This window comes from Oculina patagonica, chromosome 5, assembly GCF_052425735.1.
Source record: "Oculina patagonica isolate OP01 chromosome 5, crgOcupat, whole genome shotgun sequence".
NCBI lineage: Eukaryota > Metazoa > Cnidaria > Anthozoa > Scleractinia > Oculinidae > Oculina > Oculina patagonica.
In genome coordinates, this window is record NC_135762.1 from 11,216,645 (window position 1) to 11,240,208 (window position 23,564).

At 36.9% G+C, this 23,564-nt stretch overlaps 2 protein-coding genes across 6 annotated transcripts in view; both read right to left on the reverse strand.

Moving 5' to 3' along the window:
- The window catches only part of LOC144654999 (meprin A subunit beta-like), a 188,745-nt gene that overhangs the window by 123,266 nt on the left and 41,915 nt on the right, over nt 1–23,564 (reverse strand). The window lies entirely within an intron of this gene.
- Nucleotides 626–19,563, reverse strand: LOC144655465 (substance-P receptor-like). 5 transcript variants are annotated; one of them, XM_078515714.1, is made up of 3 exons: nt 10,018–10,080; nt 4,430–4,574; nt 626–4,113 (listed from the first exon to the last, which is right to left on the reverse strand). In XM_078515714.1, the coding sequence occupies exons 2-3, from the start codon at nt 4,464–4,466 to the stop codon at nt 3,131–3,133; spliced, it is 1,020 nt and encodes a 339-aa protein (XP_078371840.1). In that variant the 5' UTR covers nt 4,467–4,574; nt 10,018–10,080; the 3' UTR covers nt 626–3,130. The 5 variants fall into 5 exon arrangements, with proteins under 5 accessions (XP_078371840.1, XP_078371843.1, XP_078371841.1 ...); XM_078515717.1 differs by lacking the exons at nt 4,430–4,574; nt 10,018–10,080 and adding an exon at nt 19,448–19,563; XM_078515715.1 differs by lacking the exon at nt 4,430–4,574 and having other exon boundaries at nt 10,018–10,098.

The window sequence follows — 23,564 nt, forward strand, 5'->3', positions numbered from 1 at the left end:
TCACAAAACGGGTATTTTATCGCATTTTTAATTTTTGCCACCATATTTGTGCCCCGGTAATGAAGTCACAAACATGGCGACTGCGTACAAAGTACTGTAGTTTTCTTAAAATTATTCTCGTAATAAGTCGGTTCTGAAGAACGCTACAGAACTATAATTTCCACCTCCTCTACAATCTTATATGTTCTGTTGTTTTTCATGTAAACAAACTCTGATGAAAACCACCAATTATTGCGACGCAACATTGCAGAGTCCATCAAAAGAACATCCGGTTTTACTGTAATTAATGGTTCACTTCACTTTGTTCCCATTCCCAAGCTCGCAAACGGGATAAAAAGCGCAAGTAAGCTAAAAAGGATTGATCTAGACGAAGACTTAGATATAACAGTTTCCTAGTCGAATCGAAAGAAATGGTGCATAGACTACAGAAAAATCACTTTTGAAACTGATACAACCCGCTTATTAAATCGCTGCAAAATGCACATAGAAATTCATAAGATTCTGCCTCACAATTATGTATCGTATTTTCTCAAATAAACACCCAACGCGTTTATTTTAAACTTGGTCTGATAGACAGTTATATAATCAATAACCAACACAACCTTTATCAACTTTATTATCTCTTCAAAACAATGCAAATTAAATAAGTTAATTATACTTCTACAAAGTAATAAGATAATCGTAAAATATACATATTACGGTCTCTGTTAAAGGTTGCCTGAGATAAATCAGGTTTTGCGTAAATTTAAGAAATTAATTTGTTTTTACTAACAAGGCAAAACAATTTATTACTGTCTCTAGAATTAAAAGCAGAAACAGCAAAACTTGGTTTTATCACTATGGCTGCTGTTCCGTTTAAAAGTTCTTGTTGAATTTAATTTCTTCGTTTTGAATTTTGACAGCACTTTATGCTATCGACGTACTGTTTGGAAGAAGCCGAGATGAAAATCACCATATTTGCTCATTTTAAAGTTTATCATAGAAATATTTAAACAATTTAAGAGTTTGTATGGTTTTGGAGTACGCAGTATCAAAATAAGAGACGTTTGTATGGATTTTGAACCATGTTTCAAGGCCCTTAACTTGGTCTCTTTAAAACATAAACCTCCAAACTTAGTCAAATGTCCATCCTCGACGTGGTCTTTTATATTCAGTGTCAGTTTATCGATTGGTTTAAAGTTAAAACTCGCCCCAGTTCCATGTGCAACCTCGGAATGGCAAAAACCGCAGTGCTTTTTACTGTACGATCTCTTAAAGGAAGGGTTTATCTATCTACCTATCTCCTATGCAATGATAAACAATAAATGTTTAACCTTATATGGGTACTGCCAAGCATCATAGACGATCTATGAAATTCCCAGCAACAAATCAGAGAACAAGGAAATGACGTACTCCATGGTCCCTGCTTCTTGGTCTGATGCCGCCACCTCATAGAAACTCGTCTCGACAACACCTTATATTTTGTTCCATTTTTTTTAATATAGTAAATACAAACATTCAATAAAGGTTATAGTTCTATTACACTGTCTCTTGTTAACTGACACGTTATAACTTTCAGACAATATCAAGGAAAAATGTATAATATATGCATGTGATAATATTTTGCCATTTTGTTTTTATAATAGTAAGTTTTATCGTCTTAGAAGATTTGTTTGCTTTCATTTTTGTTAATAAAAATTACTAAATATTTTTTAAAATTTATTTTTGTAATAATGTTAACATTTACCAACTCTTTCAATAAGGATATAGAAGCTTTATGCGAACTCAACAAAACGTTGTGCAGCTTAATATTCTTACAAGTGAAAAGTTGCTTGCAAATTCATTGGTGAAATATAACCCTTTTAACCCTAGCTTTTTTTCCGTTTAAGGAACCTAAAGGAAAATGGAGTGGGGGTGAGGAATGAAGGGTTGGGGGGGGGGGGTACTGCCCCTCGCCCCCTCCCCTAAATGTGTCTTCAAAAGTATTCTCTTTATGGCAATCAAACTTGTGAAGTGCCTTAAGCTACTCGAAATCGTTAATTAAGTGGCAATCACTTGTCAATTTTGACGTCATTTCACGAGAAAATTACGTCATATATTTAAAACGTCGCCAAACATACATAGGAGGACGCCATCCAGAATTTCAAAATGTAAGGAAATCTCCAACGATGATTTAAAATTAACCAAAAGAACCAAAACTATTAAGATGTTAGACCAAATTTTTTTCTAAAAACAAGCATCTCAGTAAAACTGATATTTTTCTTAAAAAGACACCAAATTTCGGTTAAACAGCCTCGTTGCCATAGAAACGTCAAGTCAATTGTCAAAACAAGTTGCAAACCAAAATCTTTCCAGATAAGTTATAGGAAAGTTAGAAAGTTTGGCAATAAATGCTTGAATCCTCTTTTTTGTAAGATAAGTTTGAAATCAGACCGGGCACTTTGTGTCCACCATTCCTTCAACGTTAACTAGGGTTAATTTTCTGGTAGTGGTATCATTGGCCGTTAACTGGTGTTGGTATCATTGACCGTTAACTGGTGTTGGTATCATTGGTCGTTAACTGGTGTTGGTAGCATTGGTCGTTAACTGGTGTTGGTATCTTTGGCCGTTAGACTTAAACTGAGCGTTCACAGCCATCTACAGCCAATATAAAGCGGCCTTCACACGACAAACTAAAGTTGGCAAACTCATGTTGGCAGACTCAGGTTGGTGTGTGTGAACGACACAACAACAGTTGGCAAACAAGTTGGCAAACTGTTGGTGAGAATAGAGACAAGTTCTATTTTGTCACCAACAGTTGGCCAACTTGTTTGCCGTTGCTGCGTCGTTCACACACACCAACTCGAGTTGGCCAATTGTTTGTCGTGTGAAGGCAGAGACTACGGTGAGACAGATCAATCAGTTAAAAATATCAGAGTATACATACCCACGACTGTTTAACGCGAATCGCTTTTCACTTAATTCTGAAGACGATTCCGTACAGGTTGTGCAAACAGTCCATTTCAGGAGCATCCTTGTAAATAAGAAACTCAACTAACAAACAAAGCTAACAACGTCTGGCCCTTAACACGTCGAACAGTTAATATTACAATGTAGCTAAAAAATCAACATATTAGAATTACTAATACTGTACTTCTGACCGCTTACTTATTTACACGCGCGTGTCAGTGTTCTGGGTCTCGTTAATCGCTGTGGGCGTCATCTCTTTACTCTCCCTTTTCAAGTCGTGCTTTTTTTTGCCGGTCATTCTGGAAAATGCACTGTGCATCTTGCTGTTTAAGCCTATGTACAACCATGGGTTAATGGCACTGTTATTGTAGCCGAACCAAAAGCAGGCGCTTGCTACAGTTTGTAAAGTATTTGACGTAATAGCCATATAAAGCTGATAGACCTGCCCAGGAAGCCAACAGAGAGCAAACGCGGTGAAGACGATGATGAGCATTCGAACCACCTTTCTCTTGGTCAGTTGCTGTTGCTGGCGATTTTGGCTCACGTCATCCCCTGGTGCCTCATGGAACCACAACTTACGGGCAGTTATGGTGTACAGGATGGAAATGATACTAACAGGAACCAGATAGTTTATAACGAAAAAGTAAGTATATACTCCACGAATGGCTTTCGTTTTTTCTCCCAAAGTGGTGTAGTCGGCCCCACATACGTATTTCGAATCCCTAGGAAACAAGCCGACAAAAACCAGAACGATAGACAACAAGGCCATTGGCAAGATCCAGACAATTGGTGTAAGGACTTTTGGTCTTCGGAACCAAAGAAGGCGTCGGAGTGGATAAACGACTGCATAAAACCTGTCAATCGCCATGAATGTCAGGCATAAAATGGACGTACTTATTGTGAAAAAAGCGACGTATAGCACTGCTCGACACGTGATTTCTCCAATAAGACCTCTCATCGGCCACACATTCCCCGTGTAGAAATCTGAAATAGTGTAAGGAATCACCACGAACGTCACCAACAAATCTGCCACGGCCATGTTGACGAACATGAAGCTGGTCAGTGATCTTGCGTCGGGTTTCTTCCACACGATGTAGATTAGAAGAATGTTTCCCACAGTGGATACAAGGAACGTTATGGCGTACAGGACGGTAAATGTAATGGTCTCTGTGGACGCCATTTTTTCTGTTGAGAAACAAGGTTTGTCATTAAAGCACTGAAAGAAAATTTAGCAGAACGGTGGTTATAATATTCAGTTGACTATCATTAATATTAATAAATGTCCTTCCTTCCTTTCACCGTGAATTCATTCATTAGTTTATTCGTTCGTTCGTTGATTACATTCGTTAACACCTAACTTTTTCAGTCTTACTTAAATTGCAAAGTACATAAAATTCCAATAGTTCACTAGTGAAGACTTCATACCATAGTCAACAGGTATAATTAATAAAGTAGGTCCACAGTGCGTACATATTTTAGCTGAATAAGCAATTTTTCTTACTCTGCCCCGACGGCCTGAGTTGAGAACGTCCCTGCATGTATTCGGTGAAGCAAATATGTACTCTTGCGCGATCTTACAACGTAATGGGTGTTAAGTGATGTTTCGTTTCGACAATAGTCTTGAATCTTGGCGATGACAAAAGCAGCTTAGAAGAGAAAATGAAGTGCTTTCATCGACACCAACGAGGAAAATGTTAAAGCAATAATGGTAAGGGTTTGTGTTTTTAGCCTATTAAGTTTTGGTAGAATGAAAATGAAACTACTTATGTATGAATATTAACGCTTAAAAAGACTGATAAAACCTACCTTTCACTTAAGTATCGGGTATGCGTTTCTTATTTCTGTAAAATTTCTGTGCCCTTTATTATTAATTTTTAATAATGATGTGCGGTTTAAAAAACATTTATCGTTATTTGTTAAGATTGTCAAACTCGTTTGCGTCACAAAGGCTTGATCGCAGATAAACAGCATATCAATCTCGATGTCAGACTTTGCGGAAGCGGTTATGTAGTCCGATTGATGCGAGTGATGCAAGTGCACACCAGGCGACTTATAATGATAATAATATTCATTTATAGCGAGCAAATTCAACAAAGGTTTTCAAATGACCGTTACAAATATAAATCAAAATTAGATAAAAAATAGATTAAAGGTGTTGCGTTTTTCACTTGTACTTCTTTGCTTGCGGTTGATGCATGCAGTAGGCTTTGAGGTATGAAACTCTCCAGGCACGTACTGTTTTGTCTACCCCGCATGACAGACAGAACTGAAAAGGGCCTACTGCCAGTATATGTCTAATGCTTACAGCCACTGCCGACAAGCGAATTAAAAATTGAGGTTTTCGATCACGTCTTTGGTGGGCGATAAACAGATGCTACAATCCTCAGAAGAACTATTATCACAGCAACACATCACGCGGTTGAGCAGGCGAGGAACGTTATATTTCAATAAACACTGTTTTCTGTCGTTTTTTCTTACATTTCCATAACAAGGCTTAAAGGGACATGTACACTGTACCAGTTTCACTTCAAAAACTCAAGAGCCTAAAGACATATTGAAACTACGAGTAGTGGTTGAATTTGATTAAAAATCACTATGCAAGTGCACTGAAGCGATAAACAAGTGATATTGTTGTGATGCCATCAGGAACTTTAGATCGCAACTTGAAAAAATCAGGCTGAATTTTTTCAAGTTTTGTCCTTGTGGACTTTAAAAACACCTAAAAATTATTATTTTTTCCTTCATCCTTCGGTTTACTTTATATCTCCATCTTGATGTACTTGGTGCATTTCATATTATGAGAAGACCTATTCACCAATTTTAGTACTTTTTACCGAAAAGCACTAAAATCCCCGTGACAGTGTCCCTTTAAATAGAGAGAATAACGTATGTTTTATGACCATATGAGATAAAAATATGTTCCTTGTATAATCGTCTCCTTCTGACGCCGAGTTTGAGTAATGTAAAATAATATATTTTACTTGCTAGGATCTGAAGTCATATGACGTCTGAAGTTGAATTTAGTCTACAGCTAAGAATAGGGCAACGACCACAAAATATACATTAATTTCACTTATGTCCATTATTGAACGCAGGTATTGTTTAATGAGTACTTCATGTTTGACTGTGTTATTTGACATTTCCATATAACTTCATATTTGACATAATTTGGTGTGTGAATTTTTATTAATAAGGACAATTTGTGATGCCTGTCATGAGGAACGTGCATCTCATTAGCGTTCAATCCTGGACATATCTGATTAATTTAGATTAAAATGGAAATTTTACAAGTGAACTTCCTTGATATTAACTGAGATGCGTTGACAATATTATTATTTATTAATATTTATTTGCTCGGGGTAGTCTAGAGTTCACCTCAACAACCTTTTTTTGTCAGTTTTTGTGTTTACAGTGTCTTTAATTAGCGTTCAGTGCTTAACACATTGTTTATTTTTTATTTATCAAGTAAATGCGTGATGCGCACTGATGAAATACTGAAAATCTTGCTGTCTCTGTCCTGCTTGTTTTAGTAAACGTTTAGTACAACACCTCAATACGAAGGACTGCTAACAGTACTAATATTCAAATTAAGAAACAACAAAAAAAGATTAACCAAATTCTAGCGTAACAATAACTTAAACATGGAAGAGTAACACATAGCACATAATTTTTAATGGCACAAAACTCGGCCGGAAGACAAAAATGTTCTGGAGCAATCAACATATTATTAATATTTTCTTCAAATGTCAGACAACTAATAAATTTTGAGAAAAAGACAATGCTTTTACGTTTGAGATACAATCTTCGACAGCAACATCTGTCATCGTTAGTTACAATATCAGAGTGAATTTGAATATTGCATAAAAAACTTGTACATCAAGACACTCACGAATTATACATTTTCTATACATTGCAAATTAAATCCACGAAACTGATTGGTTCCTGCGTTGTTGTCTCGCTAATAAAACAAAATCGTGCGCGCCTTGCTCTTGAATGGTAGGAGCAAATTATTTTTAATTTCTGTCTTGAAAATACTTAAAATTGCAGGTTTTGTACCGTAATCCTTTGGAGTTTCTACTAAAACAATTGGACTACTCGACCTCTTTTCTGTGAACAGTAGTCAACTCAGCTGCGTCTCGTTGACTTTTCGCTCATGGAAACTCTATTCCCACATCACCGCGCAACTTCTTTCTATTTACTTTGGGAATGCACTACTCATACTTTCGTGCAGTTGACGACCGTTTAACTTTTCACTGACGAAATATGCAGAGATAATTGGAAGTTGGATAGTTTTTTATTATCCAAATGCAAATCGCATGTATGGTTGAACTTGAAAAGAGAAAATGTTTGCTGACCTGGGAAGTGCCACAAACTGGGCATTGATTCTGAAGTCTAGCTTAAGTCTTCGCATAACTTAAAGTCTTCTGAAAAGAATTCCCTTTTAAATGAGATTTTTTGTACTTACGAGGAATTGTTTACTACCGCGTGAAACACAAGCGAAAGTTATAAATATTTAACTCTAATATAACTTTTTTCATGTCATATATCTTATGTGAAACTTTTTCTCACCATAACTTGGCTGTAAGAATTCAGAATACTGTTAAACCATAGTCCAAACGGTTCCTCAACTGAAGTGCAGTGTAAACCACTAGGGATGTTACTCAGAAACAAGCCTTATTGTTTAGACAAGCGACTACTCGGCGCTGACAGACAAAACTAGCGTCGTCGTTACAGTTTATTGTACATGTTCCGCATATCATTAGCGTAATTTTGTAGTCGTCAGTCAGCTTGACAAGATGATCGATGACGTTTAGGACGTGCAGCTCAATCTTCAATAATTGCTCCATCTTTTTTTTGATGGCCTTTTTTGGTAGTTGTTGTGGCTCCCTTACCTTGTTTGCAGAAATGTTCCAAATTTAAGAAAATAGTCTTTAACTTTTTGAAAAAAAGGAATTTGAAAAATAGTCTTTAACTTTTTGAAAAAAAAAAAGGATTTTTTCGCCCATTGCGACAGAAATAAATAATCTTTAGCTATGCCTGACAAATGTTCATCTCAAACCATTAAAATGTTAATTATGTTCTATTTGAACTACGTGCAGAGCATTAAGCAAATTACTAGTATGAATACAAAACGGAGAAAGCTGTTATAACATCCACTTTATTTTGTTTACATGGGTAAATGTAAGGACAAAGTTGTATCTCAAATATCATAATCAATATCGTTTAAATTTATGAGTTACATCAGTACGGCAAGAAGCGAGCCCCAGGTGGGAACAGTGGGAGTTCAGTAAAACACAACTTATCGCTGCGGGAAGGGTTTTTTTGGTTTAACTAAGGAAGGAATTAATAAGATAAAAGCAGCCTATTTATACCTGTGTAATAAATAATTTTCCATCAATCGATCAACCAATCATCTCTTATTTAGCAGGTAAACGGGGAGGAACTAGGAAGCTCGTTAAAATACGTACGTGCTTGCAATAAACAAAATAAAAGCTTCTATTTAAGGTTACAATTAAACAAGTCATTAACTTGAGAGTCATTCTCACGATTTATGACATGACATATTTAAGATATGTAGTTGCAAAATAAAATAAAATAGTTATTGCTTAACTCTTGCTTGCGAGGCGCGTCAAAGCTATCTTCCTTCGAAATTCCAAGTTCAAGAGGAGAACTTAATATTGCAGCTATTTCATCCTTTTTTTTAACATTTCCACCTTTACAGGGATATATTGGCATATTGGTTTTTTCAAACGATAGTGCCATTTCAAATTCTCCATCAAATAACAGGAAGATATACTCAGAATGCCATTAATTTCCTGCGTAATCCAGATATCATATCGTTCAGTCGGCAATATGATTGTTTAAGTAATCTTCCCTTTTGCATTAAAGGTTGAAATGTGAAATTGTCATCCAGTGAAATAACTGATACACTTTAGCTTAGTCTTTAATATTATCGATCTGCTTTTGTGTTTGGATGGCAATATTTATATATATTTATATATAGCTGTTGATGTAGAGTCGCGGTAGTTTCCTCAACTTCTCTATTGTATTTTGAATGCTGTGTCCTCTCTCTTGTGCAGAAAATGAAAGTGGAGGCAGCGTGCCCGGGTGGTTAGAGCTAGCGCGGGACTTGAAATCCGCAATTCGCGAGTTCAAGTTCCACCCTGACCACTAGCTGGTGTCGTTCGCGGTAGTCCCGAGTTCAACATCAAGGCTACACTTGTAAATATCCAACTGGTCTGCCTCCTGCCAGTTGGGAATTTTAACCTTGCTATGTTCATTTACAATTATTTACGCTGAAAAGCCTCATTATGGTGGTATCAGCAATGTCCTTCTATCCTCTACCGCAAGAGATATATAAATTCATTTTAAAGCTTTCCACTGACACAATTTGTAAACCAGTTTAAACATTTTACGAGGTAGTGTGTTATCAAGAGCTTTTATCAACACTTGCCATAATATATAGGTATTGATATGCAAGACTTCAACAGTGAAAGAACATTTCAATAACACACCAAATACAAAAGAAGGTACGGATGGCCAACGGATTGCGATATGTGTTTTTGAAATCTGAACAGTTTTTAAAGTTAACCTGGAAGACACATTTGGTTGTAACGAAGCTATGGTTTTGTCATTTAGATTCATAGAAGTAATTGCAAACATTAAGTTTCACAGCGAATATTTGGCAAAATTTAATAAAATAAACTTTACTCAGCCGTGACACAGTCCCTTTAATCCAGCTAAGGAACTAGCCTTGATAAGCTAAACTGGTGAAAACTTAAAACCCAATTTAGTTCAAATCATTTTCAAATGCACGAAAGAAGAAACTTGAAGCACATTATCTTGACCATAAATAATCAGATCAGATCACAATCGTACATTTCCCGTGACGTGAGAAAATTGAACATAACTTCAGACATTCTTGAATTTGGCTACCGTCTTACAGACAGGAGAAAATTTGGACTTCGTTTGTTATATTTGGATCCAAAAAAATACAAACGAAAAGCAAAGGTGGGTTAAAACTCCAGTCAATCAAACGAAAATTCTAACGCTGAAAATTATGATAAAACTAGCTAAAAACTATCTCACCTTACTTTTAATTTTGCAACGCGGTGAAATGCGTGATTGCAGATCGAGGGACAGCCCAATGCGTTCATCAAATGAAGCGAGATGATCACTGCGTTTTCTCTTGTGTTTCGTTCCTTTTAAATCGTTTATATCAATGCTTAAGCAGCAGGTGGGAAAATTGTTCATCAAAGTTCTAACCTTTTAAGGTGTCACCTACGCTAATGGCTAAGTTAGAAAATCAATGTATTTTTCGTTATTTGTCCAATGTTCAAAAAGTGCCAAATTGGCGCGCCTTTTGTCATGTAGCTATTAAAAGAAGTTCAGTAATTGACTGAATATTTTCTTTCCCTTTTCTCAAATTAACTGCACATCATGGTGCAATTTTGGGTAAACTTCAGTTAACACAAAACGTGCCCTTAAATGATATAATTTGTTTGACAATGTTTGAAAGTGTTTGGAAAATGGTTGAGGCCAACATAAATTTTAATTATTACAACCACAGAATAAAAATAAAATCTTTTTTTCGCCATGGCTGGTTAAACAATAGCATGCACACAGCTTTCGAATTTCTTTTTCGTCCTTCTTTAATCTTTCCGATAAGCCTTAATAGCACAGATAGATACATGATATCTTTCTGAAAGGTCTTACCATAACAAAGTTTTAAGTAAGATATGTTACTTTAATCTGTGTCATTCTACTTTGTTAAGATGTGAAATTTAAATGACATTTGTTTCTAAAACTCCAAATACAATCATTAGAACAAAACGTGACCAAAAGAACATATTACGACGAGCGGCAGTAAGTCTGTCGCTTCGACATCCAATACTATCATAAAGGGCTGGAAGCGAACAATGCATATTAAAATCGGTGTTCGGCCATTTGTTTCAGTCTTTGCAATAATCGTTTGGAATAAACGTACACACAGGAACAGTCGTTTAATTGTTTGCTATTGTTCAGCCGAACATGAACCTCTTTAATACGGACGCCAAAGGGAGAGGAAATGTAGCATGTAGCAACATCAACGTGCTTCAAGAAACTAGACAAAAGATATTTCATAAAAATGAAAGCTACCAAAATGAAGTCTTTATAGCCGCATATTTTCACCTTTACTGCAAACATAGCAAAACAGTAACATATAATTTTTGGTGCATACATTAACTTAGAAACGACCGAAATAAATTAGTCCTCGCCTGACCATCCAAGATGGAAAATGAAACGTAGTTTATTTTTGTGCATACGCTGTAACTGACGACAAACAAGGTAACTAAAATGTGTTCTCTTTGCTTCTCTTCCGCTATACCTGTTTTTTTTTTTTTTTTTTCATGATGCCATTCTTATGAATGCTTCTGTTCAAGTTGTTATGACTTCCTTAGTGTTACATCTATATTCCTCTGAAGAAGCAAAATATAGATTTATGCAAACAAGATTATCTTGTTTAGATTAAGTTTCTACGATATAACTACGATATGGAGGGGGGGGGGGGGAGCGCCTATTGCCAAAAATAATAAAAAAAAGAATTGTGGTTGTGCTATCTTTTTTCTCGGGACTTTCGTGAATAGGAATTTGGGATTTTTTGGATTTTTGAACTAGGAACCTAAGGAGAAATAGAAACGATATGAACTCTTTAAGAGCTTTTATTCGTTAAGTGAACATAAACAAAGCCCATAACTGTATGAAAGATAAAAAACGTTTTTACTATCTTTGCTAACTTTCCCTTTTGTCTGCTCCTTAGTCTGACTTGTAGTGAAAATAAAGCCAAAATGTTGGTTCTTTAACGATTCTTACACAACCGCCCATGATCAGCTATGAATATATCTTTTCAAATCAGTGATGTGTGCCGTAAAATGCATCTTAAGCTTCCCAGAACCTGTAAAAAGTTATGAAATGTTTCGCAGAAAGAAAAGACTAGCCATAGTCTACAATCGTTATTAGTTTTACAATATGCTCGAATCCAACGCAATTTGACTTCTTACGCAAAGTATATTATATCCATATTTTAGCGCAACATGTGGAGATTTTATTTTCTTCACCGGTAGCACAAAGCCTACACGTTAAATTAGTTTCCACATTAGCGAGAGCCACTAATGGATGATGGCGTCAGAGGATTGACAAATTAATTGTTTTATTCCCCGTCAGCTCAGTTGAATCGTGATATATAATTTAGCTTTTTGTTCGGACGTCTCCTTAATTTCATTTGCCTCACGCGGTGACGCAAAGGAAATAAGAGATACGCTAAAACGTACGGGAATGACCGAGTGCTATGTCCTCACGGTTAGAAAAGCACACGGGAACATGAGAGAACTCCATTCACGTCCCCATAGCCCTTATCGAGGGTCTGAATGGGATACCTCGATAACACTAAACACTTAATTTTTTGGGTCTGTAACATGAAACATTTAAATTTTAGGCATTTTAACACTTACAGTAAAAATTTCACTGTAAAAGAAAATTTTATCCAACAAGAAACAAAAACGGCTCTAAAAGGCCGACATTATTTTGCTTAGTATATAAAGAAATTTTCAGCCAATTTCAAACGATTTCCGTTCATTTCGGAGGATTTCCGAAGACTACTGAATATTCCCGAAGACTGTCGAAGATTTACGAAGACTACCGAAGATGTCTAAAAACTACCGAAGTTTTCCGAGTTGAAACCCGAAAGTTTTTTCTAAGTTCATGAGTAATGTTATCCGATTTTTGAAGAGCAGATAAGAATTTACAATGCTAAAATTTTTCACGGAAAACCTTCCAAACACTTAACAGTATTTTCGCCGGAAACAGTGAACATTAAAAAATTGATGTAACAGCAAACGCTGAAAATTATGAGCAAATAACACCAAACACTACACCCCGTTCAGATCCTCCTTATCGTTTCTCTTACAATTTTATAATTTTAGCCAGCGAAGCCTTGGCACGAGAATCGATGGGCTCTAGGGTCATAGATTTTTGAATTAATTCGAATTTTTTTTTGATTGGCCGTTTGAAACCAAGAATTCTTGAACGGAAGTAAAAAACGCAATGACTCTCTCGTACATAAATACATAATATATAAATACATAAATAAATAATTGTAACGAGAGGAAAATGATTATTTGATTTAGTTTTATTTATTCGCTTCGCTGTTAAAAACATAGAAAATCCAACGTAGAATTTATTGTTTTGGTTTGTTAGCTGTGAGATCATAACTGTAGATAACTGTTAAACTGTAAAAGCAACCTGCAGAAAGCTGTAATACACCTGCGAGTTTTTGAAAGTAATTAATGTTTCAGAGGTAGGATTAACTTTAGCCAATCGAGCTTAGAAACGTTTGTTTATGTTCTCAAAAATAGCGTTTTCTCGTATGATGTAATCTGTATCGCGTCACTAGCTCGTCCTTAAGTAGAACAGCACTGTAAAATATTCTTTGGTTATGTCCTGCTAACGCACTGGTTATGTCCTGCTAACGCACTGGTTATGTTCTGCCAGCGCTTACGCACTGGTTACGTTATTGGAATAAATCTCTGTTGTTGGAGCCAAGTAACTGCGTATTCTCTGCCGTTCCGAAGGACTGTTGTTGCTGTGTTAGATCCTGAACTTCCCGTAGCTGCAAGCGTGGTTCCCCCTCTATAAGTGTATACGGACGAACGACCGAAAACAGCGCAAAAAAACTCCGTTTCATTGGTGGAGAATCCGGGTAAACACAGCAGGCTTTCTAGGAACAAGCAGAGAAAGGGCAGGATGTAACCCCTTGGAGCGACTAACGAAGGATCGCCCAAGTAAGTGAAGTAAATTTGATTAATGAAGAAGTCTTCAAGAAGGTCGAACAGTAAACCGTATTATTTGAGAAGCCAGAAGCATTTAAACCAGTATTCGCACACGCGCCGACGACATTTATTGTGAACAAGAAACAAGTACATCAAAAGTGGAAGAAAATCGCAACCAGAAAACAATTTATAATATAACTACAGAAAAAGGAAAACAACAAGAGGAAATTACGGATAATTTAGAAGAAACTGTCCCTACAGCAGGTGGTTTAAGGCTACCAGTAATTACCTCACCCGCTGACATCTATAAGCATTTCCCGCGAAGAGTAACCTTTCAGGACGAAATTCGGGAAAGTTTTAGGGAAACAGACACTTCAATTTCAGACGACATTGGCAGCAGAGAAAACGTTAGCGACTCTGACGACCAATTAAGCGACGACAAGGAACAATTTTCGTCGCACACCCAGAGAACAGGTACCAGTTGCCCTGGTCACACTGTTAAGAAAATGTTTAGTCAAGAAACAACGGAAGAAATGGCCGCAGATATATTTCAATCATATCAACAAACACTGAACAATTTGGCACAAAAGATGCTAGTTAAGGATGTGAAAATTGACAAGTTTCATGGGCGAGATAATGAAGATATCTCGCGATGGTTTGAAAAGCTGCATTGCTATTAACCACAAAAGGAATCGACAAGACAGGTCCATTGGCCTTAGCGCAAATCATCAATAATTTGAGCGGACCAGCTGAGACGTTTCTCTTTGAGTTGCCAGCCGAGGAAAGAGAGAGCTTCGAAAAGTTGAAGTCTGCATTGATGAAACGCTACGATACGAAGGATCGTACATGGGTCAAGCGCCAACGCCTGATTACTCGACGCCAAGGATCCAATGAACTGCTGTCTGATTACATAAATGACATGCATGAACTGTTCAGTGGATTGCAGGTAGCTGAAATAGATAAAGTGTCATACTTCATTGAAGGATTAATACCGTCACTGAAAGTTAAAGTTCTCGAACGAATGCCAGAAACATTGTTAGAAGCCGAAGAATGTGCTAGAACTTTGGATTCAATTAACAAACGCGTAAACCAAGACAGCGATAGCAGTCAAATTGAACGACTAATAAACGCACTAATGGTTAGTGGACAGGCACCACCTGTGGACAAACAAATACAATCATTAAACACAAGGTTGGACGTGTTGGCCAGTAAATTAGATGTTGTTTCCCACAAGCAATCCAAAACAGAAACTGTTGCCGCTTATGTGGAGCCAGAGAGAGACAGCCAACAAGGAGTAGCAAGGCTGATACGAGAATTAAGAGAAGATTTACTTGATGAGTTGCAACAACAGGACCGGCGCCTAAACGCCCGAATCAGTGGTCTTGCCCGAGGTGGCTATGGTAACAGGTATGAATACCAACAACTGAGAGAACGAACTCGTTATGGACGACCTACCTGTTATAACTGTGGTGTCGCAGGTCACTTCGAACAGAACTGCCCTCAGCGAGAGTACTATCAAACAGGCAACTATTATACAGCACATAAACCTGTACAGAGGCAAGATCCACGCGGATACCAGTATCATTCTGAGTACCAGCGAGGAAGAAGAGAAATTATGCCACCAAACCGCCAAACGGAAGCCTCAACCAATCATGACGCCAACCCGCCAGTCATAGGTACTTTTAGTACCGTTAATGCAGACCTATCAGCGACTATGGCTCAACATACAGAGGGAACAGCACGTCGAGCTGGACGCACACTGCCAAGGCAAAAGCAGGAAAACCCTGTGAATGAAAGCCAGGCTAAGGGGAGCGTGCCCATAGTCCAAAAGAAGGAAGTACCTAGTCAAGACCAAGAACCAACAAGTGTACAGAGCCAGGAAATTCAGCCAAACATAGGTGAGGTGACAAGAGCAAGAAATACCAGTCCGGAGAACAGAAGTAATGTACGGCAGACTAATCCTGGTAATAATTTTGTGCCGCTCCAAAGCCAACCACCAAATGAAGCTTCTGTCCCAGAGAACCTAAGTCAATCAGCGCGTGCGCCAAAACCTGTGGTTGCCAGCCAGTCAAATGACGAATGCCCACAGCCACAAAACCCGAAAGCGACGAGCAACCATCGTGCTGTGTTAAACAGAAATGCACGGTCGTTCTACGGTTCAGGTTTAGCTATACGTTCTAATCCACCTGTTTTTGATACACCACAAAAGGAAGCTTTCGTGAATGCCTATACACACTGTGCAGGAAACAAGCCGTTCAGAAAACACGTGAATCGATCTGGTTCTCAGAGGCGTAAGATCCGTGATGTACATCGAAATTCCAGACAACAAGAGTTAGCCAAGTTACCAGATTCAGTAAAGGAAACAAGAAGGGAGAAAAATGCAGACAGTGTTACCAGATCAAATGAAGATCAGAAACAGGAAGTTAAGCGTCAAGTGTCGATTAGCCACAAGGAGGCATCTCCGCCTGGACATGTACATAATAGAAATTATTCAGGCATGAAGAACGGTGTACACAGACAAACAATGCTGCCAGAAAAGACGACTACCGAACTGAAGACTAGTGACCTCACGATGGTTGGAGATATTGAAGGTAATTCAATTGAATTACTCGCAGACACTGGAGCATGTGTCTCAGCAATAGCCGAGCAAATGGTGAAAAAGATATATGGCCCTCGACCTGCAAGGATGACTGATGGTTTCGTTCCTTCTGTAAAGACGGTAAATGGAGAACGGGTGCCGATCTTAGGCAAGATTGAAGTCCCACTGAAGATAAATGGTATCCTGTACCAAGCTCAGTTCCATGTGATGCAAACTCTTACTCACGAAGCCATACTTGGACAAGATTTCTTACAAAAGAACAGTGCTGTAATAGATTTGGGAAACAGCTGTCTGACATTAAATGAAAAGCCTATGAAACTAAAGAAACCGTCTGCGTCAGGAAGTGATCGTGTGATGGGAACCTTCGTCTTACCTTCTTCAAAGAAAGCCGCACTTGAAAGGAACAGCTCTGCTAATGGGGACAAGGAAAGAAGGCCCAAGGCTAATCCAAAGAGAGAAAAGCACCACAAGAGTAATTCTCAGTTTATGTCGTCATTTTGGATTCTCATTCTTGTTGTGTTTTACCTATTCATGACCTCGCAAGCCCAACGTTTAGACGAATTGCAGCCAACAGAACGACAAAGCAAAGAGGGAAAGTCCTGCCATGCTACACGGGACGAAGTTAAAACTCAAGAAAAAGTTTCTGTGCCATTCCGTGAGCATCCCAGCAGTTCGTTTACCAAGATATTTGCCAACGACTGGCACGATGCCTATAAAGATGATGGCTACAAGCCTTATTTTGCACACCTTGCAGATAATCCTAACCATACAGATGATGCGTATGATACATCCCAACTAATGAATAAGGACCAGTTTATTTGAAAATGTTGCAGATACAATGTAAATGACAATTTTAGCGATACATACAAGGAACAAGAGGTGACCCTCCAAGATATTCAGAATATATTTAAAGGCAGCTATTTAAAGCTGTTGAAACGTTGAATTGTGAAACAAGGAACATGATTACCCAAAGATTATGACGTGTTAGTAAATTCAAACAGATCACAAAAGGATCTATGAACATAATTTAAGACTAAGTATTGAACAATGAAGTAGTTACAAGGCACATTTAGTTTAATTACAAGGAATTAAGATAGCTATTAAGCATTTGTTTTGCCTTACTACCCAAACGAAAAAAGAGTTACCAAGAATAGGTTAAAAGTTGCTAAGACAGGAGACGATTTAATGATAAAGCGTTTAGTTTATTGGACCCCCGAGGCCAGTTTATTTAGGCTTGTTCGGTTAATGCAGCGGTCCAGGCACAAAAATCAAATATAACAATTCAAAATTTAACAATATATATACAAAAGCGTGACAATAAGTATGCTTTTCTCTTAAGGATTGCTTTGAACTTCGATAGTTATTTTTTATTGCTTGACTCAGGAGAGTTTCAAGCTAAGGTCGGAGGAATGTAACGAGAGGAAAATGATTATTTGATTTAGTTTTATTTATTCGCTTCGCTGTTAAAAACATAGAAAATCCAACGTAGAATTTATTGTTTTGGTTTGTTAGCTGTGAGATCATAACTGTAGATAACTGTTAAACTGTAAAAGCAACCTGCAGAAAGCTGTAATACACCTGCGAGTTTTTGAAAGTAATTAATGTTTCAGAGGTAGGATTAACTTTAGCCAATCGAGCTTAGAAACGTTTGTTTATGTTCTCAAAAATAGCGTTTTCTCGTATGATGTAATCTGTATCGCGTCACTAGCTCGTCCTTAAGTAGAACAGCACTGTAAAATATTCTTTGGTTATGTCCTGCTAACGCACTGGTTATGTCCTGCTAACGCACTGGTTATGTTCTGCCAGCGCTTACGCACTGGTTACGTTATTGGAATAAATCTCTGTTGTTGGAGCCAAGTAACTGCGTATTCTCTGCCGTTCCGAAGGACTGTTGTTGCTGTGTTAGATCCTGAACTTCCCGTAGCTGCAAGCGTGGTTCCCCCTCTATAAGTGTATACGGACGAACGACCGAAAACAGCGCAAAAAAACTCCGTTTCATAATTATCGTTCTTCTTTCAATTTATCAAAATAGATCCGGCAAACGCTAAGTTTGAATGATCAACGGCCAAGAAGTTCGGAAGTATGTAAATGATGTTTTGAACAGTCTCAAAACATCTACAACATGAAAGGCTTATAACTTCACTGTTATATCGATTTAGAACTAGCTAATTTACATAAATAAAGCTTTTTTAGAATAAAAAATTATAGAACCTCTAGTTAATAAGCTATTTCAGCGGATCAGCTAATTTACAGCACATAATCGGGAGAAACATGGAAGGGTTTCCGTCGTTTAAAATAAGCAGTATCCATGTATTCTTTGCTTATCTTAAACAAATACATGACCTTGCCAAAAATATTCTCCTTCTTTCCGTTCGTCTTAAATCGTTAAGATCAATGCTCAAATGCCAAAAATATGGCGATTTTTTAAGCAGACGATTGTTTTTCATTTTTTTTTCTATCGGCAACTTTGTTGTTTAGATTACGCTGTTGTTATGAAATATTCGTTTCATTATATACCGCTCACAAGAATTACTGTTGCTTGCATTTTCCACAGTTTTCCGTGACAAAGTCATTCCTTTCGTTTTCTTCAAAAATTACTGGGAATGCAAGCATACCATAGTACGGTATGTAGTATAGTATAGTTTCCTCCATTTTCAGCACCTTAACTTTGACGGATCAATACTAAGACTCACTGCTGGAAACATCATGATGTCATTGCTGGAAACATCGTGATATTAAATAAAAACGGCTTTAAAAGAAATCTTGTTGTAAAAGTCGCAGTACGCTATAAATTGTAATTTTAGATGCGACTTACTCCAGCTAAGTCATGAGTCTTGATGAGCTAAACTGGTAAAACCTAAAACCCAATCTTGTTCAAATCATTTTCAAATGGACGAAAGAAGAAACTTAAAGCACAGTACCTAGGACCTGGGAAAATTGATCATAACTGCACAAATTCCTGCATTTGGCTACCGTTTTACAAACAGGATAAATTTTAGACTTCGTTTATGTTATATTTTGATCCACAACAAATACAAACGATAATCGAAGGTGGGTTTTAACTCCAGTCAATCAAACGAAAATTGTGATAAAACTAGCTAAAAACTCTCACCTTAGTTTTAATTTGCAACGCGGTAAAATGCGAGATTGTCGAGCGAGCGACAGCCCAATGCGTTCATCAAATGAAGTGAGATTTTCACTACGTCTTCTCCCGCTTTCTGTGCGTTTTAAATCGTTTAGATCAATGCTTAAATAAAGCAGCAGGTGCAAGCGGTGAAAACAGTTCATCAAAACTCTAACCTTTTAAGGTGCCACCTACGCTAATGGCTAAATTAGAACATTGTTTAAATCTACAAATCAATATATTATTCGGTATTTGTCCAAGGTTCAACAAAATGTCAAATTGCTACGCTTTTTGTTATCCAGCTATTAAAAGAAGCTTAGTACTTGACTAAATATTTCTTTCCCTTCAGTATCATGTAAGAGATAAATACCGAGAACGGAGGTATTAATCCATATACATCCCAAGGGCCGTATTTCATAATATTATTCATGAGGAATCCTTAAATAAAGCCTATTTCCAACTGTTTTGCAATAGGCTTTAGTGCTGAAATTGTAGAGTTTAATTTGTTCATGGTTTGACTTTGTCAGGATAGATTAATCGAAGCTTAGAATATTAGTTAGAGGTTTAACAGATTCATCCTTCGTTTCAGGTATTATCTGTATAAATCCCTGAAACGAGGGATTTATACAGATAAATACCTGAAAGGGGGTATTTATTCAGACAAATTCCTCATTAATAGTCATAAATTCAATTCATCAGCCGAGCTCTTCCCTGCTACATTATCAAGCCCTCGCCGGAGCTTCAGTTAGTTAATATTCAATTAGGTTGTAAGTTAAATAGAGGTTGTTGAATAACAAAAGAAAATGTGTCAATCATGAAATAAGGTGCAAATAAAGCAATAGGTGCACGCGGTGAAAATGGTTCATCAAATCTTAACCTACGCTTATGGCTGAGTTAGAACGTAGTTTAAATCTACAAGTAAATAGATTTTTTGGGTATTTGTACAATGTTGAACAAAATCCCAAATTGCTACGTTATTTGTCATCTAGCTATTAAAAGAAGTTTAGTACTTGACTAAGTATTTTGTTTCCCTTTTATCATATCGACTGCATTACGGTGCAATTTTGGGTAAACTTCAGTTAATACAAAACGTGCCCTAAAATGAATTTTTGGAAAGTGCTTGGAAAACGCTTCAGGCCAACATAAATTTTAATTATCACTGCCACAAAATTAAAAATAAATTATTTGTTTTTCCATTTGGCTGGTTAAACGAAATCATGCACACAGCTTTCGAATTTCTTATACCTTCTTCTTTAATCTTTTCGATAAGCATTTATAGCACAGATAGATACATAATATCTTCCTGAAAGGTCCCATCACATAAAAAGTTTATATCAACATACATTTCTCTAATTTGTGTCATTCTTCTTTGTCAAGATGTAAACTGTAAATGGCACTTATTTTAAAAGTTCCTATTACAATCAATACAATAGAACGCGACCAAAAGAACATATTACGAAACGACATACGGCAGTAAGTCTGTGGCTTCGACATCAAACACGATCATATAGGGCTTGAGGCAACACTGTATATTAAAATCAAAGTGTTTGGCTATTTGTTTCAGTACTTGCATTGATCGTTTGGAATAAATATATGTAGAAACATACAACAATGCGGAATGATGATTTAACTAAAAAACTTGCCATATTTCGAACAGAGTGGTATTTCAAGAGTTTGGCTCGACATATTTGGAAGAGAGTTGTATTTCAAGGGCTTGAAATGTCTCTCTCTTCCAAATATGGCAAGTGTGCCGCCAAGTGCAAAGACAAGATGACAGACAATTCTATTGTTTAGCGTGTAGTCAAAAGTGAACATTTAGTGAGGTAAGCTGTCAAAGTGCACGAAAACCTACGGATGTGAAAAGCAACATACTTCTGTGTGGTGTAACTGAGCTGAGAAAAAAGCACTCTAAACGAAGCTTCGATGACATCTGCGAATGAACTACGATCATCGTAAGCTACTAAGGTAGGACATTGCCTTAAATTATAAACAAATAATAGCACGAGGTGTTCGTAGTACTTATTTGGAAATAAAAATTAAAATTGTCCAAAATATCACTCGCCGAAGCGGCTTGTAATATATTTTGGAAAATTTTGAAATATTACTCGCGACATTATTTTTTAAATACTACTACAACTCATGCTTTTACCTATACAAATCTTTATTTAAAAAAAAAAAAATAAATAAACGAATGACACACCGACCCAACTAATGTGTGTGTTCCAACTGTCGACTTTATATTTGATGGAATATATTAATTAATTTGAAAGTGAAAAGATAACCGACAGGAACATATAAAAATTGGAATATTGCCACCTAACGTTCATTGTTGTGTTTTTAATGTAGAAAGGGAATAGGTTTTAAATGTTGAATACGCCTTAGCAGTTAATGGAAAATAAAGTCCATTTGACAGGTGCATGGTGCACTGAAAAAGCGATCATTATTTATAGTTCTGACTTTACAGTCAATTATGCTGGAAGTAGTTTAAAGGAAAACATATTATGCCATCCCAAACGTCCATAACCGAAACAAAGCGTTTTTCCAATGACCTGTGATAAACCCAAACCAGGAAGGTTATTGTCGCAAAGGCATGTCACCTTCTTTCAAGTCGGCTGGATTATGAAAGGTTCATATCTGGTTATATAAATAAATTATTCTGCACGATTTAAGTGATAGTAATAAAAGGAAAAAGGTTATGAATTTGAAATTATATTTAATGGTTCCTCTTTTCGATCTATGTGAAGTTTATTTGAAACATTGCCAGTATTGACAAAGACAACCGCATCTGAAATAAATAACTATGTTTTGCAGCTTCAATAAAAAATAGTTTTCAAGATTATTCTGATCGAGGCCATCTTATTTGCTCCAAACCAAAACAAAACGAATATTATTTGACTTATGAAAAGTCAACGCTGTCTCAAACAGCATAATCTTGCGAACGTTGAATGCTTGTTTTTTCACATTAACGGGTCCAATTATACCACTTTTCTTTTAGCGACGATTTGTGACCACTGACAATATTGATGAATAAAAACAAAGGATAAATTATTAGGGACGATTTATGACCAGTGTCAATGAATAAACGCAAAGGCTAAATTAAAAAAGGAAGACTTATTTACCTAATTGAGGAGCTTCAGCTTTTAACCATGGGCTATTAAAAATAAATAAAAAGATAACAACTGAAATATTGATGAATGACATTCATTCGCATTTTCAATATTGCTGTTTCGAGGTTGAAATAGTACAGTCCTTTTTTCTGTTCGCTGGAAATTTTGGTTTGTGTTGAATTCGTTAAAAGGACGAAACCCCTTTCAAATTTTCAACTGAAGGCTCGCGACAACTCATTGACGTTTTTAGTAAGCTTTCAATAATACTCAGAGGTAAGCTGTATTAACTATGTTTACAGTTATACGAGTTGGATAGCTGTACTCAAAAAAAATGGTCTATTTGATGGGTGGTAGATTGACAAAAACCAATACTACGGAGCTCTGACTTTACAGTCAGTGATGCTTAAAGAAACGATATAGATGGCGCCGAAGTCCTAACCGAACCACTGCAGCAAGGTGCATGGGATATTTCGACGTTCTAGTATCCTGTACAACATCCACGTGCACATCAATATCTTCGGGTTTGGTTAGAACAACGTCGTTTAAAGGGACTATGTCATTTGTTTCCGCGGTCTTAAAAAAAATCGATATTTATAGCCGTAGCTTGATTTTTATTCGCAAATTAAGGTTGTATCTTCCTTTAAATGTTCAAAGATAATGTTTGTTATGAGTTAAGTTGCCTACCACTTATTTCAGAACGGCTTCGAGCAAAAAAAACTGTGAAATCCTTGTGACATAGTCCCTTTAATTTCACAAAGTTCATTGTCGTCGTTTCTTCCCTTTAATTGCTCTTTTGCATTACCGGCCCTGCAGCTGATTGGTTCACGGTTCATCATCCGATATATTAACCAGGTTACTTGACGCGGGAAAACCATTCAGGTGCGCACAAGGAGCTTTGAAGTTCGAGCCGTTTGAAGCAGCAGTTTCTCGCTGCAAAGAAAAAATATTTCTTATAAATTTGAAAAAATGCAACCACAAATACACTGGATGATACGGCG